The sequence below is a fragment of the Protopterus annectens genome, chromosome 12.part0, assembly GCF_019279795.1.
Source record: "Protopterus annectens isolate FY-2018-M chromosome 12.part0, PAN1.0, whole genome shotgun sequence".
Classification (NCBI taxonomy): Eukaryota; Metazoa; Chordata; order Ceratodontiformes; family Protopteridae; genus Protopterus; species Protopterus annectens.
The window spans coordinates 787,862,966-787,889,914 of NC_056746.1; the positions used below are offsets into that span (position 1 = coordinate 787,862,966).

Consider the following 26,949-nt stretch of genomic DNA (forward strand, 5'->3'; position numbering starts at 1 on the left):
CTGTGGTTTCTCTGACATTTATGTCATTATTTACATTTTCTGCATGTTTTTTGACTTTCTCGGTTTCTTTCCACATTACCATGTTGCACCACTATGACACCTGGCGTTGGCAGCCTTCCGTTACTCCTATGTCATGTTTGGATATGTGTAAACCGTTTTTGGTTTACATTGCCGTTTGTGTTATGCTACGCCTGCGCCACTTCCTGAATCGCATTTGCCTTCATTTGCATGGTGCAACACACCGCATGGGGTATTTAACATACCTACGCGGTAAGCGGGCCAACTCCGGCGTGCGCGCTGATGCACGTGGCTTTGGATCGTACCTGAATCGCTCGGCCATGTCTGGCGTTGTGGCGCCTACGCCATGCGTGCGCATGGTGCAAGGTTCATGAATCCCGGGGTAGATCTATATCTATAAATATATTTCTTTTTCCACTCAAACTTTGGTCACTGCAAGGGAACACCTCAGCATTTTTGGTCTCGTAGCTTCTATGATTCTTATTATATCCCTGGCAAGACTCCATATGGGAAAGACACAGTGGTATCTGAAGTCTCTTTGGTCACAACACCAACACTGTTTGTCTTTTCAAATCTCAGTGCTGGGGTTTGTCAGAGGAGAAATTATTTTGTGGAGACAACAGATATCCTTAAATCCAGGTCTTCTCTTCTCTCTCCCTGTTATAAAGCAGTCAATCACCACAGGCCTCAGACTTTTCCTTGAGGGTCTATATTGAATTAGTGAAAGCTTAGAAAAGCGAATGCTAATTCATCGACTCCTTTTAAGTGAAAGCTTAAAATCTCAAACACCCGAAACAGCGATTTTTTTTTTCCCTGGGAAAAACATTGCTGTTCCGAGAAACACACACACAACACAAGCACACCAAAAAATCCACACACATACATTTAAAATCCTACATCTACCCTACACTATACTGTACATACACCACTGTCTATCCACTTACCTTAACCCAAACCCTAACCCTAAGGTCCGTCACTGTCGCACACTCACCTCACCCGCGCCCTAACCCTAACTCACCTAACCCGTGCCTTAACCCTAACATCTGCACAATCGCACACTTACCTGAACCCGACCCATAACTTTCCACCACAGTGCTGAAAATAGTGACGCCACAGAAACGGCCAACCAAATTCTTTCCCTAGGAAAAAATTTGATGTTCTGCAGCTTCGCTATTTTCAGCGTTGGCTGTTTTGGGGGCGATATTAGAACACTCGCTGTTTTAAAAGTTCGATGTTCTAATATAGACCCTTCCTGGAGAGCAGTTTCAGGACGGATAAAAGTACAGGATAGATACAAGTACATAAATATTAAAGAGTTGATACTTCAACTTACCTCATCTCTCTGAGTCATCATCGGCCCTTGGGACCTCTTCAAGTTGTTATAGGCAGTACCACAGTCATGTGGTACATCAACAAGCAGGGGGAACTAGGTCGAACCCCTTTGCAGACTAGCCATGTTAGCATGGGATGTAGTTTCACAGCACATTCTCACACTACAGGCAAGTTACATTCCATTACAGCAAAATTGTGTGGCAGGCAAGCTGAGCAGAACTGGGACAGACCTTTGCAAATGGAAACTAGATCAGGGGATCTTCCAGAATTTGATCTGTTTGAGGGGAGTTCCCAAGTAGACATCTTTGTCTCCCCTCTGAACAGTCAACTGGAAAGATTCTGTTCCAGGACTCCATGCAAGAAGGACTGGAAGTCAGATACCTTTTCTTTTCCTCGGACAGGAATGTTCCTGTGTGTGTTTCCACCCTTTCTACTAATACCAAAGTTACTTTTGAAGATTAAGAAGGAATCTCCCAAGGTCATTGTGTTGACTCCCTTCTGGCAAAGGCAGACATGATTCTTTCTTCTTTTGGAAATGGACAATTACTCCAAGCTTTCTGACAGACTGGATGTACTTACACCAGGACCGTGGTGTTTGATGCACCCCAACATCGGTCAACTTCAGCTGACTGTCTGGATGATAGGGTCTTAATTCCTTTTAGGTGCCTTTTTACTGAAGTTGTGCATCAGGTACAAATGGAGGCAAGAAAGACTGTTTCTAGAAACAAGATAACCAACACTCATTCAGGGCCATTTCTTCTCTGATTTTAAAGAGTTTGTGTTAGTTACTGTCCTGTGGCCTTTCTTATTCCTGTGCCATGGTTCACTTATTGGCCATCTCAGCTATGTCTGCCCATGAATCCTCCTCGTTCAAAGCAGTCTCATGACAGAATGTTTTTGAAAGGGGTTTTGCACAAGAGGTCTTCAAGTAAACTGGTGTCCTCTCCTTGGGATCTTAATGTTCTGTTAGAGAAGCTAACACTTGCTCCATTTGAACGAGCTAACCTAGCTGACTTGAAGTTCTTAACAAAGAACCAGTTTTACTGATCGTTCTGACCTCTGCAAGAAGAGTATCTGAGTTGCAAGCACTTGTGATGTCAACCCTCTCATTTTTCACAGGGACAGGGTACCTTTGAGAACTAATCGTTCTTTTATGCCTAAAGTGGTATCTGAGTTTACTTTAAGCCAAACTATCCATCTCTCCATTTTCTTTCCTGAAACTTAAAGTGAGGGAGAAAGGATACTTCCTACCTTGGATGCCCACAGCCAACTCAGGCAGTAGCTTGACAGAACAATATTTTTCAGATCTTTGGATCAGTTGTTTATTTCTTGTGCAGTTAAGATGAAAGGATAACCGGTTTCACAACAGACTGTTTCCTAATGGTTGTCTATTACCTTTTGTTGGTCCTCTTTACATAATTTTACAAGGGACTATAAGTTTGATTCCTTCTACGGGTCCAGGCTAGGCTTTGCTATGACCATATTACAGTGGCTGCTGGACTCTCTTCCACCTCCCAAATGTAAGGTAGGGTTATCTATCCATTTAGCTAAGGCTACAGTAGCAGTGATCAATGTGATGAACATAGTACAGTTTTGTAAGTAAACTAGATGTTAGAAAGATTACTGCTGCAGTAGCCACTCCCTCCCTCCACCCCCCCTTGTTTTTGGTATGCTTTTATGCCAGGGCGTGGACATTTATTTTTTGTTGTTCCTAGCTTTGCTCTTTCAGGGCTCCGCCTCCCTCTTTCTGTTGCAGGAAATCTCTGAAGAGCTTGTTGCCCAAACTTGTCTTTTAGTCAGTCAGCTCAAGCTGCCTGACAGTTTGGACAGATGGAACGTGCCTTGAAGTTTTGGAAACTGGCCGGCTTTTATACACTTGTCAGGATATAACTCATGTAGCTGAGGCTACTTCAGCAGTGATTATTTGAACATCTACTATAATGATAAGTTTACTTATACAACTGTACTTTATATTGCATATGCTCAGACAGCTGTATTATCTTCAAGGAAAGGTTACTGTAATAGTAAAGATGCACTCCTTCCATTCCACCTATCAATATTCTGCATGGTTTCTTTATAGCTCTTAACAAGTTTATTATACACTTACATTTCTTTATCATATTTGCTGTAGAGAAAGGCAGTATTAATTGCAGTCATAGTTATGAAGGGGTCAAGAGACTTAGAGTACTAAAAGAGGCTCCTGACAAATATGAGATCTGAAGTTGTTGTCATTTGGTCTTCAACCTGTGGGAACACAGATCCAGGACGGATCTGACTCGGTCGCATTTTACCAGCATTGGATCCGAGCAGCAAGCTCCTCCCCACCCATAATGCCCCTGTCTCCTTCCTCCCTTTAGATCTCATTTACTGCGTGTAACACTAACATTGTGGTCCGTGCTCTAGGCTGTTTTTTGGGTCAGTCTTTAGGTAAAAAAAAAAAAAAAGCAAAACGTCCTGCTTTCCCCTCTCTATCTCTGTCTCTTCTCTAGTGTGTGTGTGTGTGTGTGTGTGTGTGTGTGTGTGTGTGTGTGTGTGTGAGTGCTTTGGGTTCTCTCTCCATTTCCCATGGCGGAGACACCCAAACCAGGGTTTAGAAAGTGCACAGTGTATGGCCATAAGCTTTCCCCAGCAGATGGCCATACTCTCTAGTCCTGCACCTCAATTTCCCCTGTTCGATCTGCACAGGGTTCAATCCCCGCACATTGATCGACAGGAAGAATAAGCTCATCCTTAAGGGCCTCCTCTCTCCTCCTGCTGCGGAGGCCCAGTCTACTTCAGCTGCTTCTGCTACTTCCTCCTCCCCAGCTTATGGGACTCAACCTCCGGCCAGGATAACCGGGGACTGACCGGGACAGGCCGAGGAAGCGGACCCCCGACCGCTCTTCATCGGTCAAACCTCTGACGAAATCTCGCACGGCTCCTCACTCGGGTTCCACCCGGCTCCATTCCCCTTGCTTCTGCTTGGAGCTGGAGGTGTCTCGATTCCGTTCCCTAGTGTCAGCCTCCTCTCACCACCTCTGTAGGCCAGTGTCGGTGGCTTCTTCTGCCAGATCCACCCGCAGCCTCTCCGAAGTCGGGGTGGACAAGATGATGCAGAGATTCATCCGCACTCAAATTCAGATGGGAGTCTTGCCTGCCCCCTCCCCTTCCAGGGCTGGGGGCATGCAGTCTGTCTTTATTCCAATCACTCCTTCTTCGATCCAACCTCCGGCTTCGGAGTCTTTGAGTCTGTGGCCCTTCGGCGTCAAGGGGTCGGCACCATGGTACATTTTACCTTGATGCCGACCATTGGCCTGAGCAAGTCGTATCCGACAAACTCAGAGCCAACTGGCTCTCGGAGCCTAGCTTCAGTGCCGGATCTGACTTGGTGGTGTCGGCTCTGAGTTTTTCAGACCCAAGCTGTCTGCTCAGAGTCTCGGTGCCTGGAGGTTCGGCTCCAGCTCCCCCATTGGTTCACAGGATTACGGACCCAGTCACGGCCCCAGTTCCAGGAGTGGATTCTCCTTCTGCTTTCGGCGTGGTGGAGAGGGTCCTCTTGGTTCTATCAAGACCTTTGACGCTTTTGTCCTCGGAGTCCATCCTAACTCCCTTTGTATCTGGTCCAGATTCCACCATCCAGGCCCCTCAGAGACAGCCTGCTGCCTCTCTACCCCAGGGAGTTCCCCCACAGGAACAGCTTGACATTTTCAAGTCCTCCCCAGAGACCCCCCCCCTTGTAAAAGGAGACACTTAGACTCCCTGCTGGAGTCTCTTATGGAGGATACTGACTTGGAGGAAGGGGAGGGTTTCCCCTGGTCGCCCCCAGAGGATGTCTCCTTTGGAGCCATCATGGAGACCCTTCATCAGCATGGGGGGGGGGTCTGCCTAAAAACCCAACCTTGACGAGTCAGTGTCCTTGGAAGCATTTGGCACAGGACCGTCTATATCCACGGTGTCCTCTCCTGTGGATCCCGTTACATCTCGGGCGTGGAAGGAGCCTCGACATGGTGAAGCTTATTCCCGAACACCCTGATAAGATCCTCAGTGCTGCATTTGATAAACCGCACTAGTCAAAGGTATCCCGTGTCAATCCCATGGTGGTGGCGGCAGCCACCAAGAAGGAGCTCACTCAGGAGAACACCACAGTCCATCTGCCGGACCAAGAGTCTAGGACCGTGGACTGTTTTGGGAAGTGGGTCTACACTTCAACAACATTCTCTGTACATGCGCTGAACCACATAACACATGTGATTAGGCTTCAGTGAGATCTAGTTAAAGAGGTAGCCGAGTCTACCCCAGCGTCCATGTTGGCGGAGGAAAAGAAGGTTTTCTCCTCTCAGATGGCCACCTTCACCTCCATTGCCAATACCTCTATGCAGCGTCTATCTGACACTACCTAGGGTACCGCTAGAGCAGCCGGAGCGGGAGTTGCCATCAGGAGTCATGCCTGGCTCAGACTTTGTGACTTCTCAAAGCCCTTTAAGGCATCTTTTACAAATGCCCTGTATGATGGTTCCATTCTCTTTGGAAAGTCTGTACATGACACACTGGTCCAGAGCGAGAAGGACGGGAAGACTCTGCCTGTCTTCGGAATACGCTTTTCAACCCCTCAATGAACCTTCTCCTGGAATCAGCGAGGGGTGAAGAAGATGTGGTTCCGGAAGTGTCAGGGTTATTCCCAGGATGCTCAGGATTCGCCTTCTCTCAGAGGCAAAGGGGGATTTTACAGACGCCGCCCTCCCAGCAGAGGGGGCCGAGGAACCAAGGGTGTCAGGATTCTTTCCCGGACAGGTCCACACAGCAGCCTTGAAGGGTTTCCCAGCTATTTGTCGCTGGAGGCAGTCGGGGGTCGACTTTTGCTAAACCCACGGCCTGGGAGTCCATCACAGCCAATAGTTGAGTGTTGCAAATCATATCCAGAGGATATTCAGTTCTCTTCACACAAATGCCACTCCCTCTCAAACACCTCCCAGATGTCCCACCTGTGCAAAGGGAGGATGCAGCAGTGGAAATCTCCAAGCTGCTTTAAAGGCGAGTCATCCAGCCCGTCCCCGCAGACCAGTCTGAATTAGACATCTATTCCAGGTTTATTTTAGTGCCAAAAAAGACAGGGGACTTAAGACTGATCCTGGATCTGTGAGCCCTAATCCTGGTAGTTGCCAAGACAAAATTCCAGATGGTCACTCTCCAATCTGTCCTACCCTTCCTGCAGGAGAATGACTGGATGTGCTCGGTGGACCTCTAGGATGCTTACTATCCCATCAAAATAGACAGATGCTCTCGAGGTTCCTCCACTTCCGGCTGGGAGACACTCATTACCAGTTTAGAGCGCTACCCTTTGGTCTCTCTACAGTCCCTAGGATTTTCACCAAAGTCATGGCGGTAGCAGCAGCTCACCTGCAGCTGCTGGGCTTCCAGGTCTTCCCTTACCTAGACGATTGGCTCCTTTCTGCTCCCTCCAGGCATCGACTTTGTCAAGCCAGGAATTCCCTCATCCAGACTGCCCACCCACCTGGCATCACCATAAATCTCAACAAATCCCTGTTAGAACTGGTTCAAGTTCTGGATTTCGTTGGAGCTTGGTTAGACACCATTCAGACCAAGGTCTTTGTGATGCCAGACAGAATTCAGTCCCTCAAACATGTGTTGTGCATCCTTCAAGCTCAGTCTCCTTCAGTGGAGTTTGTCTTACAGGCGTTCGGGTCCATGGTGGCCACGATCACCCTCTTACCCACAACTCGGTTACACATGAAATTGCTCCATTGGAGTCTAGCGGTTCAGTGGTTATTTCTAGATTTACCATTGTCTCATCCTGTGCATCTGTCTCGAGCCTGCAGGAATTCTGTTCTCTGGTGGATTCAATCCCCGGACCTTCTTCCTTCCCCACTGACCACTGTGACTAAGGACGCCTCCCTACTTGGGGGGGGGGGGCATTTCTTGGGAAGGACAGTCCAAGACACATGGCCTTCCCTGGAGACCCAGTTGCATATCAACGTCCTGGAGATGAGGGCGGTGCTATTGGCGTTGCAAGCTCTTCATGCCCATCTCCCCCTGGGGATGATTGCCATCCAGACAGACATGTCAGTAGTCTGTTACATCAACAAACAGGAGAACCAGGTCTTATCCCCTTTGTCGCGAAGCCATGAGACTGTGGGAGTGGGTGATCTCCACCAGCCGTTTTCTGGGGAGGTCCAACATTCTAGCAGACATGCTCAGCAGGTGTATCCTGATGCCTTACTAGTGGTCTCTGAATCCTTCAGTAGCGAAACAGATCATTCTAAAGTGGAGTCAGCCTTGCTGTGATCTCTTCGCCTCTCCTTCCAATGCGAAGTGCAGCCAGTTTTCTGCTCTGAACCACCCCCTCTGGGGGAGTCCCCCAGAGATGCGGTGGTTCATGCCTGGCCATCCAGTCTTCTGTATGCATATCCTCCACTTCCCCTGATTCCAATGTTCATTCAGAAAGTGCAACGGCTGGGGAGCTTAGTCATCCTCATTGTCCTCTTTTGGCCTTGCCAAGTATGGTTCCTTTCTCTTTGGTCTTATGCAGTGTGTTCTCCCTAGACGTTGGATCCAGTTCTATATCTGATTTCACATCCTTCAGGGATTTCACATCCAGACCTGGCCAGCCAGAAGCTTACCGCTTGGATGCTTCAGTTCTCTTGATAGTTAGGACTCCCCGGCTATCTTCTCTGGTTAAGAAGATTTTGGTAGCGGCTCATAAATCTCCATGAGGAAGATTTATTTTAGTAAGTGGAAACGTTTTTCGATTTAGGCATCTCAGCGTGACTTGGATCCTTTTGCTTCCCTGGTTCCTGCTGTTTTAGAGTTTCTGGCAGGTATTTTTCAACAGAGTGCCAGCTTTTCTATGGTTAAAGTTCAGCTGGCAGCTATTTCTAACTGCCACATAGGGGATAATTCAGCTTCACTTGCTTCTTGTAAACTCTATAAAGCCTTTGTGAAGGGTACTTTTCTTCGTAGGGCACCAGTCAAGGAGCCAACATCTCCTTGGGACCTTAAATTAGTCCTCCATGCCTTAGTTTCTTACCCCTTTGAACCCGCTGCTTCGGTGGATATGCAGATGTTCTTCGTGTTTCACTGTTGCAGTCATTACATTTGGGTTATCCTGCTGGCAGGTTGCCCTCAGTCAGCCTGAATTCCAAAGTCTTGGGTCCTGTGTCAGTTGCTGTCACCTCCTCCCTGACGTCAGGTCGTCAGGGGTATAAAAGATGCATCCGACGCCATTTTCTTCAGTCTTTCTTGCTGCGCAGTGCCCGAAGCAGAAGCAGTTCGCAAGTGCTGGTCGGCCGACTCCTGAGATTTTCGTGTTCGAGTTTCAGATCCAAAGTCTTCATTAAAGCTAAGTACCCCGTTGGGGAAATTTTTTTCTTGCTCCAGACCGGTCAGAAAAAGTTAATAATTGTATTTCTTGTGGGAAGCAAATACCTCATAAGGACTTTCATTCTTACTGTATTCCTTGCCTAGGCCCTGACCACGACGTTTCTAGTTGTCAGTTTTGTGCTAGATTTAACAAACGCACTATTAAGCGTCGGTACGATTTTGCATTAAGCTATTTTGGGCGAAGATTTAACTATACAATGTCGTCGGCTAGCCATCCGACTACCAGAGCTCACAAAAAACGCAAAGAAAAAGATAGGCAACCGAGGTCCAAAACCGATGGCGATGCTTCTCCTAAGCAAGTCACCGGTTCTCAGTGAGGTGCTTTCGCAGCCCCTGACGCCCGCTACTTTAGAGTCGCAGGCCGCTACCAACTCCCACGTGGAGTCGGCCAGGCTGCTGGAAACTCAAAGTATTGGAGCCTCGGAGATTATTCCCTCAGATGGGTCCGGAGCCGCTGAGCAGGCATCGGCTTCTGAGGGTGTATTCAGACCTAAACAATTTTATATTAAACCGACTTCAAAGGCAAAGACTAAAACACCTTTAAAGGCAAAGAAACAAGTTCACCAGCCACATGGACAGGCCTCCATGCCCAAAAAACAGATGCTCAAAATGGCCGAAGACTTAATTACCTTGATCAGGGGTACCCATCCCCCTCCGGATAAGAGGCCTAGGCAAGAGACAGACTATGAATCTTCAGATCAGTTTCCAGTTCTTCAGATTCCTCTTATGATCAGGAATATTCTCTTCCCCCCTATGATGATTCTGATGCTGAAGAATCAATTCCTTCAGCTTCTCCTCCTGAGGACTACTCTTTTGGGGAAACCTTGCATACCATGAGGGAGCACTTCCACTGGGAGAGCTAAGATTTTTCAGAATCTAAGAAGAGGCTCAGAGACTTCCTTTTACTACCTCAACACAGGCCTCTAGCTATTCCACCTGTGTTAGACATTGTAGATGGTGTGTTCTCAGAGTCTAGTCTGACCCCTGACTCCTTACCTCCAGCTCCTGTTAAGCCGGACAGATACTACAGGGTCCCTGACTCTCATAAATTTATTTTCAAAAACCCTACTGCAGACCCAGAAACTATTTCCCAGGGTCCCAAAGGGGTCAAGGCTTCCACTGCAAAAAACCCTACCCCCTCTGACAGGGATTCTAGGGCACTGGATAGATGGGGAAAAAAGATTTACACATCTGCTACCTTAGCTATAAGGGCTTTAAATTGCCAGTTTCATATGCTCAAATATCAGCAATATATCATGACACTGCTTAAACAGAAAATGATGGTAAATTCTGAATGTGCAGAAAACAAAGAAATGCAGGATTTATTGCATGCAGCTGAACAAGTTGGAAAGCATACTTTGCAATGTGGTTTTGATTCTCTAGAGGCCTCCTGCAGGGTCGCTGTTATGGGTTCTGTCATTAGGAGACATGCTTGGTTAAAGGAACAAAATCTGCCTGATCATGTTAAAGCAAAATTATTAGATGCTCCATAACAACATGATACCTTATTTGGTGTTAAGGCAGAAGAGGCGTTAAAGAAAATGGAGGACAAAGCTAAATCTATGCAAACGGTCAAGGATTTCTTACAGGTACAACCACCTAGATTTAGCAGACACTGGCCTACAAAGAATTAGTCCTTTCCAGTCTCAGACAGACTTCAAAGGGGCAGATTCAGACACCCTAGAGGCAGATCACAACCGCAAGGTTCCTACAGGTCTAAGCAATGGGGTGCTTCTACCTCCAAAGGTGGAGAAGACAAATCACAGCCATATAGGAAACAGTCTCAATGACTTCTGCCTGCCTGCACCAAGCATTTATCTTCTGGCAGCACCCTTAGGGGGAAAACTAGCACTTTTTTCTCAAAATTGGCACATTATAACCCAGGACAAATGGGTTCTAGACATAGTGTCACAAGGCTACAAGTTTCACTTCCATACCCTACTAAGGGCAAACGGTTGGCCAGACCTGCCAAAAAATCAATGGACAGAGGCTCAAAAACAAGTCGCAGCTCTCATGGACCTGAGGGCTATTCAACAAGTGCCACAGCAAGAGCAGGGACAAGGATTTTACTCGACTGTTCTTGGTACCCAGACAGGACAAAGCATGGAGACCAATACTGGACCTATCTATTCTAAACACTTTCCTGGATATACCAAAATTCAGGATGTTGACCTTGCAGCAGCTTCTGCCCATGCTGGGCAGCAAGGCTTGGCTCGTGACTTTAGACCTAAAAGAGGCATACCTGCATGTCCCAATCAGACAATCATGCAGAAGATACCTCAGATTCAAAGCTGGCTCAAAGCATTACCAATTCTCTGCACTGCCCTTTGGCTTATCTACTGTGCCCAGGGTCTTCACAAAGTGCCTGGCACCAGTAATTGCTTACTGCAGACAAAGAGGAATACAAATATATCCTTACTTGGATGACTGCCTCATACAAGCAGAGAACAAGGACATTCTTCTACAGCATCTGACGTTTGTGAAAAGACTTTTAACATGCCTAGGGTACATAGTCAACGAAAAGAAATCAAAACTAGTACCCTCTCAAGAGATAATATTCCTGGGTGCAAGCTTAAATACAACTGCCCAGATGGCTTATCTCACTCCAGACAAACAAAGGTACCTGACTACCTTTTTCAAGGAAATGGCAACAAAGGCCCAGTTAACTGCAAGAAAAATTCTGCAGGCTTTGGGCTTCATGGCATCCTGCATCTTACTAATACCATTTGCAAGACTGCATATGAGGAAAATTCAATGGTACCTAAAAAGTGTCTGGACACAACATTGCCACAGCCTGGAAACAATGATTACTCTCATTCCCTGCCTGCAACAGGAGTTTTGATGGTGGGCAAAGGCTTGTCACCAAAACAAGGGACAACCATTCTCACTACCCCCAGCCAGACAGAGCCTAACGATGGATGCATCAAATTATGCCTGGGGGGCACACATGGCAGGAAGAGGCATTCTGGGCACCTGGTCCACAAACCAAAAGCATCTACATATCAATCAAAAAGAGATGCTGGCTGTTCAAAATGCCCTGACAGCCTTCAAGGACCTACTTCATCCGAGACAACTACTGATAAAGACAGACAACACCATGGTCATGTGGTACATAAACAAGCACTCATTCTTACCCCCTTTGCAGACTAGCCATGGCTTTATGGGACACAGCATCGAATTACCAAGTTCATCTGCAGGCACAATTCCTGCCAGGAAAGGAAAATACTGTGGCAGACGAACTAAGCAGAAACCTCATGGATCCCCACGAGTGGCACCTGAATCCACGTCTTCAGCATGATAACAAAGAAATGGGGATGCCCGGACATAGATCTATTTGCCTCCCCTCACAACAATCAACTAAAAAGATTCTGCACAAGGACTTATCACAGACAAGCTTGGAAAGTGGACGCCTTATCTTTCAACTGGACAAACCTATCAGTGTATGCCTTTCCTCCACTGCCTCTCCTCCCCAATGTACTCCTAAAGGTCAGACAGGAGAAACCAAAAATGATTCTGATTGCCCCAGACTGGCCACGCCAGTACTGGTATCCGAGCTTAAGGAACTTGTCCCAATACCCAGCCTGGACCTTACCTCAAATACCTCATCTACTGTCCCAGCAAGACAATCAGATTCTGCACAGCCAACTCAGGACCCTAAACCTGCCAGCATGGCGGATAATGTAGCCATACAAACTACACCTCTCAGTAAAGCTGTGATGGATGTCATTTTAGAAGCCAGAAGGCCTAGTACTAGAAAATCCTATGGTGGGAAATGGAAGAGATTTTGTGCTTGGAACCAAGCTCAAGGAACTGATACAACTGTCCCAAATATTCCAGAAATTTTGCAATACTTAACTGAGATGCTGGACAAAGGCCTATCTTTTTCATCAATTAAAATCCATGCCTCTGCCATTTCGGCTCATTACAATACAGAGCCACCACTCTTTTCTCATCCTTTATTAAGGCAGTACCTCAGAGGAGCCAAAAACTTAAGGCCTCCAAGGAGAACACCAATACCCGCATGGGACCTCAATTAAGTTTTGGAAAAACTCACCTTACCTCCTTTTGAGACAGCTGCTGCTGCAGATATAACATTCTTATCTTGGAAAACAGCTCTGCTCCTAGCAATAACTTCTGCAAGACGAGTTTCAGAGCTACAGGCTCTCATGGCTGTGGAACCCTTTATCATTTTTATCCAGACAGGGTCTCTCTGAGAACAAACCCTACATTTATGCCTAAGGAGGTATCCAGTGTAGCCCTTAACCAAACTATTCATTTGCCAACTTTTTATCCAAATCCACAGAACAAGGGGGAGAAAATTCTGCATTCTTTGGACGTACACAGACAACTTAGATTCTACTTGGACAAAACTAAAGTTTTCAGAAAGACAGAACAATTACTAGTGGCATATGCCACAGCATCACAAGGAAAGGCTGTCTCCAAGCAGACTATTTCAAAGTGGATAGGTCACTGCATTCCTTTCTGCTACTCACAGCATGGCAAACCAGTGCCTAAGGGCATTAGGCCACATTCAACCAGAGCTGCAGCCACTTCTGCAGCCTTTCTCAGGGGAGTAACAACCAAAGACATTTTAGAGGCTGCTACTTGGAGTTCAATGCATACCTTTACAAAACATTACAATCTGCCTCTTTACTCTAAATCCAGGGCAGGCTTTGCCACTGCAGTTCTGCAGGGCCTCATAGCCGCTCCTAATGCTGTTTAGCTCCAGCCCCCCAACCATAGCTTTGGGACTCAACCCAAATGTAATGACTGCATCAGTGAAACACGAAGAACATAGCACAGTTGTGTACACTTACCATAAATGTAGATGTTCGAGTGTATTCACTGTTGCAGTCCAGGTTACCCACCCGCCATCCCCCTTATTTTTGCTGGAACTTATCTTTACTTCTCTAATCTATACAACCTAGGTGGTGTATTTGCTTATAGATGAAGGTAAAGCTTATTTTGGTACGTGTATGTTTTATTTACATATTTTTAGCCTACCCTTTTGGGGACACCTGACATATGGGGCAAGAAAAAATGAAGAAAATGGAGTCGGCTGCATCTTTTATACCCCTGACGACCTGACGTCAGGGAAGAGGCGACAGCAACCGACGCAGGACCCAAGACTTTGGAATTCAGACCGACTGAGGGCAACCTGCCAGCAGGATAACCCAAATGTAATGACTGCAACAGTGAATACACTCGAACATCTACATTTATGGTAAGTGTACACAACTGTACATGTGAGAGTGTTCGATCTCGCCGTTTGTTCTTACACATGGGTTCGGAGCCGATCCTCGGCTCCGTGTCGGCCGCTTGCAAGCTCTGCATCGAGAAGAAGCTCGAGACAACCTAATACCCACAATCCCCCTCTGCCTTTACCCCAGATCTAGTTTGCCGCTGCAGCGTTCGCATCACTGGGTCGAGCTCGAGCACCTAAGATAAGATTAAGAATTTTATTCTTGTATTTTTCTTAGTAATTCATTATAAAAAGTTTGTTAGTGACATAGTGTGTGTGTGTGTGGTAAGGTTGAGGGATTCTCGGTTCCGTTAAGTTTATTTAAAACTTAGTAGAGTTCTCCTCGGGGCCTACCACCCCTTACTTGGATTTGACTACCGGATTGACTTCCTTACTGGATTCGACATTTTTACCGGACTTGACTTCTTTACTGGACTTGACCTTTCAGTTATTTAGAGTGAGATGTCTGAAAAGGCTAAATCGGGTTTTAAGCGTTGCCAATGTGGGCAAAAGATGTCAGTTACTGACAATCATAGTTCCCAAAGTCTACTGTCTTGGCCCTCTCCATCTGCAAGAAGACTGCTCTATTTGTCATTCTTTCAGTGGGAGGGTCATGACAGATAGACGCAGGAAACTCATGGATAGGGGTTTGTTAAAACCTACCTTTCAAGAGGCTCTGGATGCTTCAGACCAGGCATCCAAATCCTCGGAATCGAAGACGCCGGAGCCCAAGTCATCGGCTCCGAGCTCTTCAGCTAAAGTTGGATCACCGGTTCCACAGACTTGGGGCCGAGTGTTCAACTGTTGTCAGTTTCGAGCCTCGAGTCTTGGAACCGGTGATGGAGCTCCCTCCCGACACTGTTGAGGTCGGCTCCGCCTTCGATTCCTTCGACCCGTTCTTCCAGGCCCCTCTCCGACACCGATGTTGACCGTGGTGCAGAAATTACTGGAGAATTCGGCCTTATCCAAACTTATCTCGGTTTCCACCCAATTGGTGTCGAAACTTGAAGGCCTTCCATTATCTCCATCTGTTCCTCCTCCGAGACCTGTCCAGTCTTTGGAGCCGGAAGAGGCTGATCTACTGATTGTGGAGCCCTCGGTGCCAGAACCGCCTTTTCTCGGTCGGCTTTCACCTCGACTCCAGATCCGCACTGTACGGAGTCTCGGAGCCGAAGATCCATCCTTGGTTCAGGGACCGAGTCGAACCGATGTTTCGGTTCCGACTCTCCTCGGGCCACGGCTCAGATCGACCGGCCCGCCTCGGGTCGATGCCTTCGTGCCTGTTTCGGGGATTCTTCCCATTTCTTCGGAACCGGGAGATACCTCGACTGGGACCCGGGGCCTTCGATGTCATGAGGAAGGTGTTGTCTACCCAGACAACCACATCAGTAGAAGCAGCCTCTCCTCCCCATAAAGGACCGTCATCCTCCTCTGCACCAACAGTCACATCCAAGCGCCGAGCACCGGTGTCTCAGCCACCCCTGGAGGGTGCCCCTCTTCTCGGAGGCTTCTTCGGATGCTCCCAAGAAGTCCCTAGGAAAAGATTGTGTAAGAGGAGACACTTAGATTCTCCACAAGAATCTTTGACATCCGATACTGACTTGGATGAGTCAGAAGGGTCCCCAAAGTCACCTTCAGAAGATGTCTCCTTTTCTGACATCTTGGAGATCCTAAAGCAGAGAGGTGACTAGCAGTCCCTCCCCCCTTCTGAGGATGAGTCAGTCTTGCTGAAGGCATTTGGTGCTCGCCCTTCCTCCTCCTGGGTCACTCCGCCCTCGATGAATTAATGGAGCTGATTGCTCAAGGGCGGGAGGCTCGACACGTGGAGCCAGTCCCTAGGAAGCCTAATAAATACATTACTGCACCCCAAGACAAGGCTTATTTGACAACACGAGTTCCAGTGGACGCTATGGTGGTGGCAGCGGCCACGAAAAAGGAGATGTCGGAATCTTCCTCATCTGTCCATCCGCCTAACAAAGATTCTAGGACTATGGACAGGTACGGAAGCGCATTTTTAGTTCAGCGGCTTTTTCTATGCGATCCCTGAACTATTTGACCCACTTTACACGTCTACAGAGGGATCTAATCAAAGAGTTGGGCGATACCCTCCAGGGTACTACAGATGCTGCTGTTTCAGAGAAAGTTACAGCACATCTCAATACCCTTACATCCATTGTTAACTCATCCATGAGGCTAATCTCATACGCAGTCAAGGATCGAGTAGGGCAGCAGCTTCAGCGATTGCTCTTCGAAGACAATCCTGGATGCGCTTATGTTCATTTGCGGAAGCCTTCAAGTCTTCCTTTACTAACGCCCCATTTGATGGTGCCACTCTTTGGCCCAAAAGTAAAGGAGACCCTTACCCGGTGTGAACAGGAGGGAAAGACTCTGTCTGCTGTCGGAGTCCGTTTTCCACCCCATCCAGACCGCACCCCAAAGGGCAACGCGGTGGGAAAATGTGGTTTCAAAACCCCAAGGGTCTTTCCCAGGCACACAGGGTGATGCCCCTCTAGAGGCAGAGGAGGGGCAGAGGTGGAAGACGCCGCCCTGGCGGCAGGGGGGTCCAAAACCAAGGTGACAGGGATACACCCCTGGAAAACCTTTCCAGCACTCCTAAGAGGAGGCCCGACTGTCCTGCTCTGGAGGCAGTCGGGGTTAAACAGCTTTATACCCTCAGGCCTGGCAAAACATTACTACAGACAACTGGGTAAAAGCGTTGTTACCAGAGGTTACAGAATACCATTCCTATCCACCCCATTCCAAAGACAAGACTCCCAGATGTGCCCCATCTGCGAGATCCAGCAGCTATAGAAATTTCAAAGCTGCTAGAAAAAGAGTCATCCAACCAGTCCCAGCGGACCAAATAGGATTCGAACTTACTCAAGGTTCTTTTTAGTTCCAAAGAAGACAGGGACTGGAGGCCGATTCTGGACCTAAGCAACCTCAACACCTTCGTCAAGAAAGAAAAGTTCAATGGTCACGCTCAATCGATCCTTCCATTCTTACAGAAGGGCGACTGGATGTGCTCAATAGATCTGAAGGACGATACTACCACATCAAAATGGCCAGGGCGTCCAGAGATCATTTGCGCGGCTGGGAGCCAGTCACTATCAGTTTCGAGCCCTGCCGCTTGGTCTGACCTCAGCCCCAGGGTTTTCACCAAATGCATGGCAGTGGTAGCGTCTCATCTGAGACGCCTAGGATTCCAGGTGTTTCCGTATCTGGACGACTGGCTCCTTTCTGCCACCACCCGGCATCAACTGATACAGGCCAGAGATTACACCCTACAACTTTGTGTTCACCTCGGAATTTCCGTAAATTTCGAAAAATCCTTACTACAGCCATCACAGCGTATCTTATTCATAGGAGCGGAATTAGATACGCATCAGTTAATTCTAAGGCTTCCTCCAGAAAGGATAGCTTCACTTCAAACACACATATCTCTTCTTCTGTCATCCAGAAAATCCCCAGCAAAACTGGTACTAAAGGTTTTGGGTCTCATGGCAGCTTCTCTCATTGCGATACCATTGGGAAGACTGCACATGAGAGTTCTACAATGGCTACTGTTTGCACAATGGTCTTTCCAACATCTACCTCTGACACACGAAATCCTGATCACAAACACATGCAAGTCGCACCTAGTCTGGTGGCTTCAGACTTGCAACCTTTCCAGAGGAAGACCATTTGTGCTACCCACGACAGCCACGGTGACCACGGACGCTTCCCTGATAGGGTGGGGGGGCATCTTTCAGGGACAGACAGTCCAAGGCGAATGGACCAATTTAGAGTACAATCTGCACATCAATGTTCTGGAGTTGAGGGCAGTGTTTCTAGCGTTGCAGCACTTTGCTCCCCTTCTTCCTCTAGGGACTATTGCAGTTCAGACGGACAACATGTCTGTAGTCTGGTACATAAACAAGCAGGGGAACCAAGTCCTATCAGCTATGCAGAGAGGCCATGAGAATTTGGCAATGGGCGGAGTCCACGGGTCGCTTTCTGATAGCAACGCACATCCCGGGGTCATCCAACATCATAGCCGACAGGCTGAGCAGAGCAATTCTGTTGCCGCACGAGTGGTCCCTAAAACAGTCAGTTGCGAAGAAGATCTTTCGCAAGTGGGGCCAGCCTTCCTGCGATCTGTTTGCGTCTCCAATGAACGCCAAATGCAGGAGCTATTTTGCCCTATTACCTCCTCCAGGGGAAGTCCCCAGGGACGCACTAGTTCACGATTGGCCCCCGGGCCTCCTGTATGCTTTTCCTCCTTTTCCCCTGATTGCCAAGTTTCTGCAGAAAGCCAACAATCTGCAAAGGACGATCATCCTCATTGCCCCATTCTGGCCTCGTCAAATTTGGTTCCCCTTTCTTCTGACACACCGCATTCGGGGACCCTGGATCCTGGACCCAGAGCCAGATCTACTGACTCACTCGTCAGGGGCTCCCCATCCCTCGCTCTTGTCCCTCCATCTAGCAGCTTGGCTGCTCCGATTCCCTACTTAGCCAGGTCTGATCTTCTTTCACCTGCAGTTCAGAATATACTAGTGGCTTCTCATAAAGCTTACACTACTAAGACCTACACTAGTAAATGGAAGCGCTTTGTGTTCTGGGCAAATACACAACAATTGGACTCTGTCATAGCTCCTTTAAACAAAATCTTGGAATTTTTAACAGAATTGTTCCACCAAGGTGCTTCTCCTGCCACTTTAAGAGTGCAATTGGCTGCCATCTCCAACTTTCATGTGGAAGAATGTGGGGCTCCTGTTATGGCCCACAGGCTTTGTAAGGCCTTTTTAAAAGGGTCTTTTCATATTAGACCACCAGTTAGATCTCCTACATCCCCTTGGAGTCTAAACCTCTTATTATCTAAATTGATGTTACCCCATTTGAACCAGCCTCCTCTTGTCCATTGAAGTATTTGTCGGAAGACCTCTTCTTGGTAGCCATTACATCCGCTAGGCGAGTATCTGAGCTTCAGGCTCTCTCCGTTAAACACCCTTATTTAATCTTTCACTCTGACAGAGTATCTCTTCGCACTAATTCGTCCTTTCTTCCCAAAGTTTGCTCTATTAATAATATTAATCAGTCCATTGAATTACCCACCTTTTTCAAGAATCACTCCAATAAAATGGAGTATATGTTACATAAGTTGGATGTCCACAGACAACTTAGATTTTACTTGGATAGAACAAAAGATCACAGAAAATCTGATCAACTTTTTTGTAGCCTTTGCTGATAGCAGGAAAGGTGTAGCGTTACTAAAAGAACTCTTTCTAAATGGTTAACTGATTGTATTATCTATGTTTATGATACTTCAAATCAAGCTTTGTCTGTCAAACCCAAAGGACATTCTACAAGATCAGTGTCTACATCCCTGGCTCATGCAGCTCGCTACCATTAGACGCTATTTCAGCGGCTGCTACTTGGTCTAAACCACATACATTTATTTCTCATTACAAGGTAGACAAGGTTTCTAGGACAGGGCAACCTTTGGTTCCACTGTGCTCAAGAACGCCTCCCGTGAGTTCCTCAGGAACATGGAGCTAGGGCGCTACCCATGTGTAAGAACAAACGGCAGATCGAACACTCTCACATATAGAAGTTATGTCCTTACCATAACGCTCCATGTGGAGTGTTCATCTCGCTTTGTTCTTACATTCCTCCCACCCTCAGGAAGAACGTTCATTTTGGTGCCTGGTCTGGGTTATTCTGCTTCTGCATTGCAGTTGTTGTATATATGATATACATGTATATATATATATATATATATATATATATATATATATATATATATATATATATATATATATATAGATAGATAGAAGTATTTTTGTGTCTATGTGAGTTTTGGCATGAATGTGTTCTCTCTCTGACTGCTGGTTTGCTTGCAAACTAGATCTGAGGTAAAGGCAGAGGGGGATTGTGGGTATTAGGTTGTCTCGAGCTTCTTCTCGATGCAGAGCTTGCAGACACGGAGCCGAGGATCGGCTCCGAACCCATGTGTAAGAACAAAGGCGAGATGAACACTCCACATGGAACGTTATGGTAAGGACATAACTTCTATTTTCCTGTCTTGGAAGACAGCCTTCCTGATTGCCATTACTTCAGCTAAAATAGTGTCAGAGCTTCAAGCCTTATTGATTAAGCCTCCTTATATGGTCTTCCGTAAAGACAGGGTATCCTTACGCACTAATCCTTCCTTCCTTCTGAAAGTGGCCTCGGATTCAAACATTAATCAGGTTATCAATCTTCCTGTTTTCTTTCCATACTTTCAGAATAAGAGAGAGTATAAATTGCACCTGCTGGATATTCATAGACAGTTACTAATCCTTCCTTCCTTCTGAAAGTGGCCTCGGATTCAAACATTAATCAGGTTATCAATCTTCCTGTTTTCTTTCCATACTTTCAGAATAAGAGAGAGTATAAATTGCACCTGCTGGATATTCATAGACAGTTACGATTTTACTTGCACAGAACAAAGGCCTTTCGCAAGTCTGATTAACTTTTTGTTTCCTATGCTAAGCCCTTTTTAGGAAAACCTGTATTGAAGGTCATCATTGCTCGTTGGATTTCTGAATGCATACTCCTAGTATATTCAACTAAAGGATTTTCTCTGCCAGGTCATGTTAAGGCACATTCTACTAGGTCTGTGGCTACTTCAGCTGCCTTTTGGTCCAGAGTTTCTTTGGATGAAAATTGCTCTTCGGCCACCTGGGCATCTTCACATACTTTCATTTCCCATTAAAAGTTAGATATTCTATCCAGAAGCAGGGCTTCCTTTGGCTCTGCCGTTTTCCTGAATATCCTTCCATGAGGACCTCCCAGGTTTTTGGTAGCTGGGGACTTTGTCCCACAGGTTGAAGATCAAATGAAAACAACAACTTCAGATAAAAAAGTTGTGTACTCACCATAACGTTCCATCTGAGTTGTTGCTTTTCATTTGTCTTCAACCATCCCTCCCTCCTTCCATCTGCCTTATGTGGGCTGTGTGGTTATGTGGCTGGAAGAGACATGGCATTTTCTTTGGCATAACTGGTAATTTCTTATGATTCTCTCTAGGTATTTTGCCAAAGGGTAAGGCATTGACTCAGGTTGAGATGCTATGGGGGGCAGCAAACTCAGTCTGAGGGGAGGAAGGAGACAGGGGCATTATGGGTAGGGGAGGAGCTTGGAGCTCATATCCGATGCTGATAAAATGAGGCAGAGTCAGATCTGTCCCAGATCCGTGTTCCCACAGGTTGAAGACAAATGAAAAGCAGCAACTCAGATGGAGCGTTATGGTGAGTGCATAACTTCTTTTTCTTCACTTGCCTACCGAAGTTTCATGGAATTCTTTTTTGAGACCAGCATAAACCTTTATGTGGATATGGGCAAAGTCTGTGAATCTTTTTTTTCAATAGAAAAGAAATGCACATAAGGTGAGTAAAGCAAAGTGTTATGTTTATACTGACTTTTTCCTCAAACATCTACAGTTAAGTACCTTACACACAGCTGTACTTTGGTGCACCAGGCATACAGCTGTACTTTTCTAAAGTTGGAGCTCTTCTCACAGATCCAGCATTGTAGTGATTGTCCATGTTTTTGATTTCTCAAGCACATAGAAGTTGGCATTTAAGAGAGGACATAACTTTTGTACAAGGTAATATCATCTCTGTAAAATGCAGCATCCGAGAAACAGATTGAGCTATTTGCCTTTCATAAGAGGTACAAGGACCACACTTGTGGATTCTGTTTGAGAAACTGAATGCTGAGTAACTAATTTGCATCACTTGTGTTTTCTTTAGGTATTTCATGAATTACAGGAGATTGGTGCTGCAATGAAAGATGAAGTACAGGATGGTAAAATTCCACTGCATGAGGGGAAGGGTGATATTCGCAAGTGTCCCTACTTTGCTGCCAAACTTGGTACATTCTTAAGTTTGTTTCTGTTAATGTGACAGTTCTAAAAATTCTACAAGAAGGGAAAACTCTAACCCTTGTCTGGGAGTTGAACCCGGGAACCCCCCGCATTCATGTCACAGTCACAGACCAACAAGGATTCTTTCTTCTTGAGTTAATACCATATTAGGTTCATGGTTTATATTGCACTGGATTCTTATGTGTCTAAAACCAACTTTATGGTGGTTTCCTAGTTGAAATGAAAAACTGCTGTTGGAAGAAACCAGGTACTCACCTGTTCAGAGACTCCTTGTTGGTCTAGTGGCAGTGACAACCACATGGAATGCTTAAGATCCTGGGCTCAATCCCCAGACAGTGGTCTTAGTTTTCTTTTCCTGTTGAGTTGTTAATACAGTAATAAGTTCATTGTTTGCACTGCATTGGATGCTTGTGTGTTTAAAATCACCTCCTTGGTTTCCAAGTTGTAATGAAAAATTGTTGTTGGGGGAAGCCAGTTACCTAACTGTAAGAGATTCCTTGTTGGTCTAGTCACAATGACAATCGCATGGAATGTGGGGATCCTGGGATCAGAAGTTTGCCTTTCTTGTTGAGTTGTTAGTACAGTACGAGGTTCATGGCATGTACTGCATTGGATATCTGTATGATCTGATGTCATTTTGATTCATTCCTCAACGTAAGAGTATTGGATCTGACCTGGCTGCTTTTCTTTCAGACTTTTGGATCCAACTCTTGAATCCTCCCCTTACCCATAATGCCCCTTGTGACTGTATTACCTCAGATCTCATTTGCCGCGCAAACAGTTTGGATGTGGATCGCTCTCTGTCAAGCTGTGGGTTGTAGTTTTTCAAACGTTTGTGAGTAAAAATTAGACTTCAATTTTTTCCTAGTAGTCTAAGCTTTTTCTTTTTTATATACCCCTTCCTCCCTTTACTCTTTTTAGCATTTTCCACTTGATTTCTACTCTTTTTGGGGTATTTCTTGTTACCATTGTTGAACAACCCTTTCCTTTTCTAACCTGTTTACCAAAGGTAACCTCTGTTTTACTATTGTTGGTAATTTTTTCTGCCGTCTTTTCTCTCTTTCTAAAAAAAACAAACAAAAGGGGGTTCTCTTTGGGGAAGTTTTTCTTTGTCTCCCCTTTGGCATTCTTTGTCCTTTCTTGGTCATAGCTGAAAAGCGATGGTACCAAATTCTGATGGCCACAGGGAGTGTGTTTACTGCTTAGGCCCAAGCCACCTGGATTCCTCCTGTCAAATTAGTGAACAAGATGGAAAGATCTTATCTGCAATAGGAATCAGTTTTTCCTACAATGCAACAGTCCTTTTCCAGGAATTAACGCTGTAGGAAAAAGATGTGGTTCAGAAAATCCCAAGGTCCTTTTCAGGATTCATGAGGGAAAATGTCTTCTAGAGGCAGAGGAGGAAATAATAACGGAAGATGCTGCCCTCGTGGCAGAGGGTGTCTGCAAAACCTAGGGTTACAAGATTCCTTTTCGGATAGGCCCTTTCAGTGCTCCTGAAGGGTTGCCTGACTGTTTTTCTCTGGATGCAGTCGGGAGGGGTGTTTGTCTTTGCTTCCAGACACCTGGGCAGCATCATAAAAATTTTCTTAGGTGCAAAGTGTTATATCCAGAGGTCATTTTATTCCCTTTTTACAAATTCCAACAGCCAGACAAAAACATCTCCCTGATGTACCACTCATTCAGTGGGAGTTAGCAGCTCTAGAAATTCAAAAGCTGCTAGACAAAAGACTCATCCAAGAGGTCCCACCAGACCAAAGAGGATCCAGAATTTACTCAAGTTTCTTTTTAGTGCCAAAGAAAACGATACCAGAGACTAATTTTTGGATCACAGTCAGCTGAATCAGTTTGTAAAGAAACCCCATGTTCCAGATGGTCACGGTTCCGTCCATTCTACCTGTTCTGTGGAAGGTCAACTAGATGTCCTCCATAGACCTCCAAAATGCATACTATCACATCAAAATGAATAGGCATTCTCAGAGGTATTTGCACTTTCGGCTGAGTGCCAGTCATTATCAATTCAGAGCCATGCCCTTTGGTCTCACCACACCTCCCAGGGTATTATCAAGTGCATGGCAGTGGTGGCAGCTCATCTCAGACTAAGCGGATTCAAAGTGTTTCCTTATTTGGATGACTGCCTCCTCACCACTCCAATCAGGCATCTACTTAAGGAAACCAGTATTTAATTACTCTGCCTTTGTCAGTCCATGGGAATCACAGTCAGTCTTGCCAAGTCCCATCTTCAGCCTGTTCACGTCTTGGAGTTCATAGGAGCTGACCTGGACACTATCAGTCAGTTGGCCTTTTGCTACAAAACAAAGTTCACTCCATGAGACTACGTCAGTCAGGTCTCATCACATCCTTCCCCTCCAACAAAACTGGTACTTCAGGCATTGGATTCGATGGCTGCAGTGATTACTTTACTACCCACTGCTTGCCTTCACATGTGACTTCTCCAGTGGACTGTGATCTTACAATGGTTGATTCTTTGACAACCTTTGAGTCATCCTATAAAGCTTTCTCAGGGGACGTCCTTTTATCCTTCCTTCACCAGTGGCCATGTTGACCACAGATGCCTCCCAGTTGGGATGGGAGGAGCATTTCTTGGGACTGATTGTTCAAGGCATGTGGTCTCCAGAAGAGACCAATTTGTATATAGATGTCTTAGAGATGAGAATGGTCATTTTAGTGTTGCAGGCTTTTCAGAACTCTCTTCCTCTAGGGGCAGTTGTTGTCTAGACACACAATATGTCAGTGGTATGGTACATCAACAAACTGGGGAAATAGGTCCTACCCCCTTTGCCAAGAAGCAGTGAGAGTCTGGCAGTGGGATATCTCCTCCAACTGCTTTCTTATAGCAACACACATATCGGAGAAATCCAGGGTTCTAGTTGACAATCTCAGCAGAACTATTCTGATGCCTCACAAGTGGTCTCTGAATCATTAAGTGGTGGAAAGGATCTTCCTCTGATGGGGTTGACCTTGCTGCGATCTTTTCGCCTCTGACCTCAACAACAAATGCAGCAGGTTTTTCACCCTAATTCGGGAAGTCAAGAGATGCTTTAGTCCAGGTTTGGCCCTCTGGCCTTCTGTACGCTTACCCTCCCCTACCCCAAATCCCCAAATTTCTTCAGAAAGCACATGGTTTGAAGAACCCTTCTGCCCCCTTCTGGCCTTGCCATGTTTGGTTCCCCTTCCTATGATCTCATCTTCTGTGTCATCCTTGGACACTGGAACCCAGCCCAGACCTGGTATCTCATCCCTCAGGAATGGCTCACCCAGACATTCCAGGCCTAAAGTTGACCGCATGGATTTTTCAGTTCCACTGATGGCTAGACAGTCCAGGCTTTCTTCTCCATTTTGCCAAATTTTAATATCTTTCCAGAAACATCGACAAGGAAAATATACAAGAGTAAATGGAAAAGATGTTTATATTGGGCACAACAAAGATAATTAGATCCCTATACTGCTCCCATTCCTGCTTTTTCTTGCTTCAGTTTTTCAAGGAGGTGCTAGTTTCTCCACCATTTAAGTTCAGCTAGCAGCCATCTCTAACTATCACACTGGAAATAATGCACTTCCCCTACATTCTTCCAGACTATGTAAGGCATTCCTTAAAGGTAGCTTAAAGATCCTGCTCCACTTTGCGATCTTAAACTTATTTTGCAGGGCTTGGTTCAACCTCCCTTTGAGCCTTTAGCCAAGTCTGATCTCAGATTTCTTTCTTGGAAGACAATTTTTCTTTTAGCCATTACTTCAGCTAGGGGAGTTCCTGAACTCCAAGTACTCTCTTCAAAACCTTCTTTGATGTTCCATAAAGATAGAGTTACCTTATGTCCTATTCCATCCTTTTTACCAAAAACAGCCTCTGAAACAAACCTCAACCAAGAAATTAATTTTCCAGTCTTCTTTCCAAATTTTTCCAGTAAAAGAAAATACATGTTTCACCTTTTGGATCTACATAGGCAGCTTTGTTTTTATGTATATACAGTGGATATAAAAGTGTACACACCCCTGTTAAAATGCCAGGATGTAATGGGATCCTATCTCACCTACATTCATAACTGATGGGTTCGGAGCCGATCCATCGGCTCCGACTCGGCCAACTAGTATACTAGAAGGAAGTCTCTTATTGGCTGGGCTACCGTCTATCCCAGGATGCACCACACTTGCTTCCCCAGATCTCATTTGCCGCTTTATCAAGCTAGACGTGGTCTCGACTTGGCTGGAGCTAAGTGTATTTTCTTCTTTTTTCTGGTCTTTTGACCTGGGGTTTCCTCATAAATTCAATCAACAGCTGTTTTAACAGCTATTCTTAAGTTTGTGTATTGTTTGAGTGTTATTGGCATTTTTGTATCTGTTGGTACTTCGGGCAAGGCCCGTTTAAGTTAGAGGGCCTTTGCCCTTCTAAGCGGAGTTAGTGTGTTGTCTGTTTTTATTACTTTTTCTTCTCCAGGTAAAGCCCGTTTAAGTTAGAGGGCTTTTGCCCATTGTTGTGTTCCCTTTGTTGTTGTTCTTTCTCCTTGTGAGGTAAATCTTGTGTTCAGAGGGCTCGCGCCCTATTCTCGCGCTTTAAAGTTTTTGGTGAAGTACTGTTTTTTGTGTGGCAGTTAGATTGTTCCACTATTCCATTAGTTTGTTGGTGAAAATGTCTAAAGAGCAGAAATCTGGTTTTAAAAAGTGCACTAAGTGCAATTATAAAATGTCTATCACGGATAGTCATGCCATTTATGCTTATTGTTTAGGGCCAAAGCATTTGCAAGAGACATGTAGTGTTTGCCATGCCTTTTCCGCTAGGGTTCTTCAAGAACGTAAAAATAAATTAATCCTGAAGGGTCTTATTAAGCCCTCCTTTGAGGAAGCTTTGGCTTCATCTTCTGCAACTGCGTCTAAAAGTAAGGTCGTCAGCTCCGACCAGTCCGTCGAGCCGACTACTAAGAAGCATAAGTCGACCTCTTCTTCCTCGGCTCCACTGACTTCGAGCCGAGGGTCGAGGGTCTGCCTCGATGCCTCTTTCCTCGGCTCCATTAGTTTCGGAGCCGCAGGTTGGATCATCGGCGGATCACCT

General features: G+C 45.9%; 1 protein-coding gene across 2 annotated transcripts in view; it reads left to right on the top strand.

Moving 5' to 3' along the window:
* The window catches only part of HMOX2 (heme oxygenase 2), a 970,295-nt gene that overhangs the window by 934,343 nt on the left and 9,003 nt on the right, over window positions 1-26,949 (top strand). For both annotated transcript variants that reach the window (XM_044089827.1, XM_044089828.1), the window contains exon 6: window positions 21,748-21,868. In XM_044089827.1, coding sequence (XP_043945762.1) covers window positions 21,748-21,868 — 121 coding nt within the window. The remainder of the gene's footprint in view (window positions 1-21,747; window positions 21,869-26,949) is intronic.